The sequence below is a fragment of the Juglans regia genome, chromosome 10, assembly GCF_001411555.2.
Source record: "Juglans regia cultivar Chandler chromosome 10, Walnut 2.0, whole genome shotgun sequence".
NCBI lineage: Eukaryota > Viridiplantae > Streptophyta > Magnoliopsida > Fagales > Juglandaceae > Juglans > Juglans regia.
Window position 1 is genome coordinate 28,747,746 of NC_049910.1, and position 9,236 is coordinate 28,756,981.

The 9,236-nt window shown below is 39.4% G+C and overlaps 1 protein-coding gene across 2 annotated transcripts; it reads left to right on the forward strand.

Moving 5' to 3' along the window:
* Positions 1 to 1,955: 1,955 nt before the first annotated feature.
* Positions 1,956 to 4,285, forward strand: LOC109021049 (UPF0481 protein At3g47200-like). Of its 2 annotated transcripts, none has more exons than XM_019003618.2 (2): positions 1,956 to 2,085; positions 2,895 to 4,285. In XM_019003618.2, exon 2 carries the CDS (start codon positions 2,928 to 2,930, stop codon positions 4,257 to 4,259), a length of 1,332 nt encoding a protein of 443 aa, XP_018859163.1. In that variant the 5' UTR covers positions 1,956 to 2,085; positions 2,895 to 2,927; the 3' UTR covers positions 4,260 to 4,285. The 2 variants fall into 2 exon arrangements, with proteins under 2 accessions (XP_018859163.1, XP_035550916.1); XM_035695023.1 differs by having other exon boundaries at positions 1,978 to 2,111.
* The last annotated feature ends 4,951 nt before the right edge of the window (positions 4,286 to 9,236 follow it).

Consider the following 9,236-nt stretch of genomic DNA (forward strand, 5'->3'; position numbering starts at 1 on the left):
AAAAAATTACTAATAATCACATCCTTACTTATTAAAAAATAAATAAAAATAAATAAGTGAGCACATTTTAATATTTGAGATTCCTAACATCATTTTCCTTTCCGTATAACATATGCCCTCCTGTAAAACGTAGGTGTGCATGTGATTGTGTCCCACTGATTCTCGTGGTACGAGGCACTCGATGTTTCTTTGTCGTTCTTTATTATAATAAAAAAGGGAAACGCTTTAGAACCATTCGATTTCTTAAATTTTTCTTTAAATTTTAGTTAAAAATGATACTCTCTATAATTTTATCTTAAATTTTATTTATTTTTAAAAAACCTTTTACATCTCATTTTCTATCATTTTTTTATTCTATTAAAATAATATTTTTCTATTATTTCTTTATTACTTTTTTTTCTCACTTCCATTTTCAAACTTAGCTACTTAATATTTTTTCTTATATTTTGAACTATTATTATAGTGAATATTTTAAACAAAAATTTAAATTATTTTTTTAAGGGTTTAATAATATTTTTAAAATTATTATTTTTATACTTTAGTAATTATTTAAATTATTTTTAAAAATATTATTTAAAAGTACAATAAATATGAGTATAAGAGAAAATGTAGTTGATTAAAAAAAGAATTTATTTTATTTATTTGAATAAAATATTAATAAAAAATCATTTAGGAGATGAATAGTGATTCCCTATATTTAAGAAATCACTGTTCATTTCCTAAATCAAAATTCTGAAATAGAGAATGGGATGGGAGGAGGATTTTAAGCTTTTTCCTAAATTATTCCCTATAATTTAGGGATAATAGTAGTATGAGGAATGGGATGGGATGCTCTTAGAAGACTGGTTTGTTCTTATTTCATTTTATTTGAACTAAATATTATAATTTTTTTAAAAATTTTAATATAATATAAAATAAAATAAATAATTTAATTTTTTTAATCTTAAAATAAAAATAATATTAAAAAAATATATTTTATCAATATTTTATTTAATTTTTTAATTTAATTTCAACTTATCATATTTTATCTCATCTATAAAAGTAAATGAGATTTAAATTGATTCTCGATGACTATTTTTATTTTTTTGTAAATATTTTTAAAAGAATTTCTAATTTTTATTTTAAAAATAAATATTTAATGAGTTTAAAGAAGTATTTGAAAAAATAAAAGAAAAAGACAAATCTTTTTGCCTACGGTGGCTCTTTCGGTGCTGCTCCCAATGTTGAGGTAGGAGCAGCACCACCCTAACAAAAATGTTAGATTCCTCGAATGTTGGTTAGTTCGATAAATTTTATTTTTTATTTTTTTACTTTGTCATTATAAAAGTATATTTTTAATGATATGATTTTTTTTTAAATATTTAAAACTATAAAAAAATTATAAAAAAAAAAAACATTTTTATTCTTATCAGGAGGTTCTCGTGCTACATCCTCGGCACTGCTCTTGTTATAATGCATGGTTTAAGAATTTTATTTACTTTTATTCTTGTTCTTTAATTAAATGCAGCTGGAGACGTTGCTAATTTAAGTATATAATACTATATTGCAAAGATTCTTGGATCAAAAATCCTTAATCGTACCAAGAAACTTTCCATTTTGTTCATATCGTAGCACTATAAGAAAAATAAATATTTATGATAAATTATTTGTGACGATAAAGATTATATATAATAAAAATAGATTAATTTTGACAGAAAATTATCATTTTTGTTAAAAATAATTGATGATAAATAAATAATTTTCTTATAATGTAAATCATATCGATCACCATCGTTGTATCTTATATTGTTTGCAAAAGTTCTAAGATAAACTTGTATTTGTTTTAACATTTGTTGTTAAGTAATAATAAAATTCAACTTGTATTTTTATTATTAATTGAAAGCGCCTTACGTGCGTTTGCGTGAGCGTGTGTGAGAGTTGCTTCCTATATATATAGAAAGAAAGAAAGCATCAGTACTCAGGTTATCAAGGGGGCAACAAAGCAGATCTGATTTGCATTTACGAGGCGGTATCGATCAACACCATTTCCCTTTCCGTTAACGTCGGCAGTACGGAAGCTTTCACAGTTTTTCATACGAGCCGCAGGTCCAATCATCTCTTCCTCTCACTCTGTACGTTGTTTCTACCATTAATCTCTCTCAGTTTCTTTGCCTTCCTTGCGCGCAGTCATTTAAGAGGAAGTTTTAACTAGGGGTGCTATCCGCATGGTTCGGGGCAGAGACACCCCCCTCTCCACCTCCCATCCCGTATCATGCGGGTGTTGGGGGTTTTTTTCCCGCCCCCGGGAGGTGGAGGTGGGGGAAAAATTCCCATCCGCCCCGCCCCCTGCCATTATGTTAAAAAAAAAAAATTTTTAGTTTAAAAATATTTTTTTAGATCAAAATTATAATATAATTTAAATAATAAATTAAAATTTATAAATATAAAAAAATTTTAAATTCATTAGAGTTAGATTTTGGATTGATTTAGCCTCCTTAAGTCCCACATTGTTTAAGGATGTCTATTGTATTGCCTTGGCCTCATATATAAAGATTGGCCTAAGAGGCCAAAACAATCTAATGACTTGAACATAATTTTAAGTCTTTTATAAATTGTGTATATCTATATACAATATATTTATTTAATATATATAAATAAATTTTTTTTTTTAATGTGAGGCGGGGCGGGGCGGGGCCCCGCTGGGGTCATCTCGCCCCCCGCCCCCGCTATGCCCTCTTTATGTGGGGGAATTAACACTCAACATTTAGAAAATACTTTAATTACTAAGATGAAGTAAATACAAGCGAAGATTTGCATGCATGCAGTATATAATATTGGGAACTATATTAATTCCAACCCATATTTCTAAATACTAGCTAGCCCATGACAATATTAATATTTGTGTTTTTCATCAGGGGTTTAATTTTTGAAAGGAAGTTTGTAGATATATGGGGCAATCATATGGTACATATTTTCAACGAAATGATCAAAATGCTTCAACAGATCATCAAGGGGAACATTTGGCAATTAGAATAACGCAACTGTTAGAAAGTTTGAGGCATCCCTTACGGCCAGAAGAATGCTATATCTACAAGGTTCCATATCACTTGCGCAAATTGAATGAAGAAGCCTACACTCCACAAGTTATTTCCATAGGCCCCTTTCACCATGGCAATGAAAAATTGCAAAATATCGTGGAAGAGTATAAAGTGAGATATCTCGAGGATTTTATGCGACGAGCCCAAACAAACCTGGAGAATTTAGTAAGAATTGTAAAAGGCTCAGAAGAAAAAATTCGTCAATGTTATGCAGAAACCATCGAACTTGACAGCGATGAGTTTGTGAAGATGATACTCCTTGATGCGGCCTTCATTATTGAGTATTTCTTGAGAGACATGTTCCCAGTACAATGGACAGATGAGGATAGAACAGTTATAAAGCCGTGGATAACTGCTAGGATGCAGTTGGACTTCATGTTACTTGAAAATCAACTTCCTTTCTTTATTCTTAAGGACTTATATCAGCTTGTATTGGTTACTAATAGAATGTACTATCCCATTATTGAGGTTGCCTCTCACTACTTTCAGTTTCTCAACACTCAAAATAAGTCTTCTGAATCCGATGAATTCAATGGAATAATTCATTTTGTTGATTTGGTCAGAATCTTTTATCTACCTCCACCCGGAACTCTATCAGAAAGACAACTTGACAGTAGTGTTGAGAAAATATACTGTGCAACGCAGCTGGCTGAGGCAGGATTGACCTTTAAGAAGAGTGAAAGCAAGTGCCAGCTTGAGTTAAAATATCATGAAGGCGGAGTGTTGGAAATCCCGCACTTTACCATTGACAATACCACGGAGATACTTGCTCGAAACCTCATGGCTTTGGAGCAATGTCACTATCCAACAAAAGCATATGTTACTGATTATTTTCTCTTGTTGGATTTCCTTGTTGATACAGGCAAAGATGTGGCTTTACTTGCTCAAAAGAAGATCCTTGTTAATGGGATGGGTGACAACAATGCAACTTTTATCAACAATCTAGGCACAAATGTCCAATATTCATCCATGAGCCCTGAGTATCACCGTCTTTGTAGAGATATAGTTGAGTTCCATGATAGTAATTGGAATCGTTGGAAGGCTATCTTAAAACGTGATTATTTAAGTACTCCTTGGAGAGTAGTTGCCACCATTGCTGCTATTCTCGTGTTGGTGTTCACTTTAATGCAAGCTATATGCTCTATTATCTCAGTGTTACCATCAAAGAGGAGGAATCTGTAATTCTGATACTAGTAAATGATAGCTAGCATTCGATCTAATAACTTTTATTCTTCTTCAGTTTATTTTGATAAATTTTGTCTACAAAATTTTTTTTTTTGTAAATGGCGAGTTTTACACCACCAACTACTTGGATAATCTGCAACAAGTGAGAAAGCCGTATTGGGTGCTCGGAGAAGCTTTGATGCCTAATAAGAAAGATGTAATCTAAATATAAGTATATATATATATATATGTAATAATGCATTATCTGCTACTTTTAAGTGTTGTTTATAGAGGTGTTTATGACATAGATAACCATTAATAATCCCTTAACAAGTGGACGAGATAACCACCCAGATCTATTGACATACGTTATCATATCACACGGTTCGTGCCATGGGCTCTTGGGCTGTGAGTCTCACACGGTTAGTGACGTGGGTTGAACCTGTCCTCTAGTTGTGAGCTTATTACCAAGGGATCTGAACATTCCTTCCAGTTATCCTGCTAATTTCTTTTGTGTCATCACATAGTAAATTAACTTATTTTATATCATTTTAATTAGTGTGAAAGCACTTTACCCTGCTAGCTTGGGGCAAGTAGGCGGCCACTTAAATTTCCTTTCCTTTTACCCTGCTGAAGGTCCATGTTAACTAAGGTGTGGGTCCAAACTTACCTCTTACCCAAAATCATGGCCCACGTAACTATTCGTGTGCTTTTATTCTCTCCCATACAAAAGAATGGTAACCGACGGTGCTACCACCCGTTTGGTTTCTCAAGAACCTCCTCATCATTAGCTTTTCCCCTATTTCATTTTCTTGATTCACTTCCTCTCTTCCATCCGTGCCACACTTCGTCTTCTTGCTTTCTCACATTCTCTCACATTTCCCTTCCAGTTTCTCATTTTTACTCTCTCATGGCTAACCACGACTCCTCACGTACTCCCTACCAACCTTTGACCGAGACTACTATGAGGACCTCCTCCCACTCTGCCACTGAGTCTTTCGACTGTCGAGCCCCTCAATTCTTTGAAGGATTCACTTGGCGTTTCACCCTCATTGAGCAAGACTTGAGGAAGCTGGGGTCCACCTATCGCATCCTAGATTTTGTGGAGCTCTCCATTCTAGTGGGAGGATGTGTCTATAAGGATGGGTACGCAGGATCTGTTGCTCTCCCGGTTTGTGCCCTAGCGCACGACTTGCAATTCCCCTTCATTTGCCCAGTTCGTGATGTCTTGGACTTTCTGGGGTTGGCTCCCACTCAACTTTATTAACATGAGTGGCGTGTTCTACTGTACTCATGTGTGGTCTTTCGCATGACCATGGTGCCCTTGGGGGAGACGTATCCAGATTTGACCACCAAGGAATTCCTATTTTTTAATTTTGTAAAGGGATTGCCAGGTGACATCTGTAGTTCCGCATTCATTCACAACACTTGGCGGTGTTTGAGCTCCGCCACTCTAATGCCAAATAGTGGCAAATAAATTTTTTCTTTAATTTTGGTGGAGGTTGGGAATTTTCCGCCTTAGAAAGGCACCTTCAAGACTTCCATGTTCGTGTGAATTGGGGCAAAGTCCCCTATGACAAAAGTCATCGGGCTAGAGCTAACTAAAAAAGAACGCTCCCGCATTGATATAGTCCTCAATTGGGCTAAAGATAGTGACGGTGGCTTGGGGACTGAGCAACTTTTGACTGCTACCAACATCGATAGGTTCCTCATGGTGCATGATCGTTCCCATGTTAGGGGGCGAAACTTAAGGCCGTGGCGCCTTCAATAAAGAGGTGTGTTTCTTGGTCTGCTGAGTGTCCCCAAAAACACCCCCATCGCAATGAAGACGGTGAGGGTGAGACTACAGAGCCCATCGTGGGGGCGAAGGTGGAATCAGAAGGGGTCGTGGCTTCTAGTTCCAACCTTTCTATTGGGAGTGAGGCGCCCGAACCCTTTCTTGTGAGGGTATCGCCACCAATGTCACTAGGTCTTGAAAACCTTAATGGGCTCATGAGGCAAGGCCTTGTTGACCTGGAGACAGCCTCTGACTTTGACTTGCCCTCTACGGGGTCCAATCCAATGGGCACTCAACCTTTCGAGTTCTCATCCCTTTTCATCCAGGCTTCGATTCCCAGTGGCGGTGAGATTTTTGCAGACATTTATGACACCTTTTTCTATGGACGTGTCAGGGATGACCGCACCTGAAGCTACCGCTCCTTTAGTTGGAGGCGCCCTGACCAACCTTGAAGGCGGTCACGTTAAAAACCTTATGGGCAAGATTCCAAGCCAAGTTCCCTTCTTGTGACCATCCTGGGGTCTCTATTCCCTCCCCTTCCCCCTCTTCTTTTGGCAGTGATGGGGACTCCAAGAGTCCTTAGGAGGGGGGTGGGTCATTCTTGGAAGAGGAAGATGGAGCTGACCAAGATAGAGTTGGCGACGAAAGCGCTGGCGACCATGGGGAAAGGGACCAAGGTGAAGGCCAAAGTGCATTTGTATTTAAGCTAGGATTTCCAGTTGCCACTCTCGTGCCTTTAGTGCATTCCTCATTAAGGGAAACTCACGTGGCGACCAGAGCAAGTGAGGTTAAGGGGGCGGCGCTAAGGTGTCCCCCTCCTCCCTCTGGGCTAGTGGCGGAGATGTCACAACAACTGAAGGATTTCCTATCCCCTGCATTGACTTGCTTTCTACCTGATCTTCTTACTTGATTGTTGATTGTTCTTGCTTGTAACACCATCTTATTTGGCCCTTGTGTTGTGTAGGGCGTGGATGATTTGGCAGCTTAGATTGTGAATGACCGCGCCCACTTGGAAGATGAGGTGCGGGAGTGGCAAATTCTCAGGTTCTTTGCCAAGAAGGAGATAACTCGGCTCTTAGCCGAGAAGACTAAGGTGGAGTGCTACTTAGAACAACCTTGAGTTTCTCCGTAATGAGTCATGTGAGCTATGAGGTGAATTGCTTCGTGCCTAGTTGATGGCTTCCAATTTATTACTCCCAAGTGTAGAATTAGATTAGTTGTAATAACAGGTAGCACCTAAGGTCATATCCACAGGAACAAGAGGGACTCAAGCAATTTGATTAATTACAATTGTAAGAGTTCAGGATTGAAAGAAGTTGAGTGAGTGCAAACACCCGACGCTTGCTATTGGATATGCTGCCTCAATAAGTAATGTCGAGTAGTCGAAGTACTGAACCCGCACTTCGCTGTGAGGTAGGCTAGGCTGCAAAAGGCTGGACCTGCCCGTTGATCCTCACGGGAAAGTAAGTAGAAGATGTCCGGCTGTGCTATGCCATCTCAAAAGTAATGTCGGGCAGTCAAAAGACTAAACCCTTACTTCGCTCTGAAGCAAACAGGGCTGTCTTATGGTTGGTCCCACTTGTTGACCCTTACAAGAAGGTAAGTAGGAGATGTTGCACAAGTGAAACTTGTTAGTAAATTCGCAAACTCGAGTTGTTTTGCCGGGATGCAGTGAAGGTCTGAGACACTATCCATTTGGTATTTTGTTGCTGGAGATGACGTTCGGTTGATAAATATGTCAAGTGGCCAAAGGCCGACCCGCACTCCTCTACGAGAGGGATAAAACCGTCTCTAGCGTGACTCGTCTCTTTTGCCTCATGGGGAGGAAGCTTGGAGCTGCTGGAGTTTCCTTTTGTGATGATTTTGTTGTTGGAGATTCTTATGTTGAAGTGAAGTCCACTGGTGGAGATTTTGTCTTTGGGTGGCCAAGGGTCGACCCTCACTCCTCCATAACAGGGATAAGGCAACCTATACCTTTCCCTTTCGGCTTGCAGGGAGGTAAGCTGCTGATGGTGATCCCGTTGATGTAGACTCCACTGACGATGTCCATGTCTTTCTCTTCATTATTTGGACGGTCTATAGACTCGGCCCGCTCTTCGTCGAGAAAAGACCGGAATGTCTCATGTCATTCTTCCTCTTTGTCCCTTAGGGAGGTAATTCGGACAACGATGTGGTTGGTTCGCTCCTTCACTACAGTGGGGGTCGGGGTAAGTATTTGTGCAGTCGTGGGACCGGTCCCGCTCTCCGCTATAGAATGGATAAGACAACCTTTAGGCCTACCTTTCCCTATACTGTCTCGCAGGGACGTAAGTCGCTTAAGCATTCTGTTATTGGACTCGCTTCCACTTGTTAACATCGTAGGAAATGGTAAGTTTGGGTCAAGCTGATGTTGATCCCACACTTCATCGTAGCGAGGACCAGGGTAAGCTATTCTGGTAGCCGTGAGGCTGATCTCTCTATCTGCTGTGGGAGGGATAAGGCAACCTTAAGGCCTGCTTTTCCCTATGGTATCCCACAGGGAGGTAAGTCGTTAGGACAGTCTGTTACTGAATCCGCTCCCGCCCGTTGATGCTAATGAAGAAGGTAAACATTTTTCTTCGGGTAGTTGAGGACTAACCCACACTTCGTCGCGGGAGGGATAAGGCAACCTTAAGGCCTACCTTCCCTATAGCATCTAGCAAGGAGGTAAGTTCGGACAACAGTTGGTTGACCGCTCCTTCACCGTGAGGGGGGTCGGGGTAAGTTATTCGGGCCCCCTTGAGGCTAGTCCGAATAACTTACCATATTTGGATTACTACCAGTAACTTTCATATGAAGGTATACAAATTATGACAAGGAAGTCGACTTGGCAGTAATATTGCGTAGAGGCTCGGCTTTCCATGGGTGCAGTAGCTCGTCCTTGGGAATCTTTGAGGTGATAGAAACCTAGTCGATTTGTGGCGATGACCACATAGGGACCCTCCCAGCGAGGGCCCAGTTTTCCTTCATCCCGCGTTGTTGTCCCCTTTTTCTTTGAGTACCAGATCCCCTACTTGGAATGTCCTCGGTCGTACGTGCTTGTTGAAACCCCTCTCAGCCCTTCTTTTGTCGAATGAGGCCTTTATCTTTGCATCCAGCCGGACCAATTCTAGCAGGTCCAGTTGTTCCTCTAGTCGTCGGTCATTGGACTCTTGTTCGAAGTGTTGGACTCTGTACGTGGGAAGTCCAATTTCTACTGG

What these genes read in the sequence shown, in the direction of transcription:
- LOC109021049 (XM_019003618.2), top strand. Translation starts at nt 2,928, where the DNA reads ATGGGGCAATCATATGGTACATATTTTCAACGAAATGATCAAAATGCT.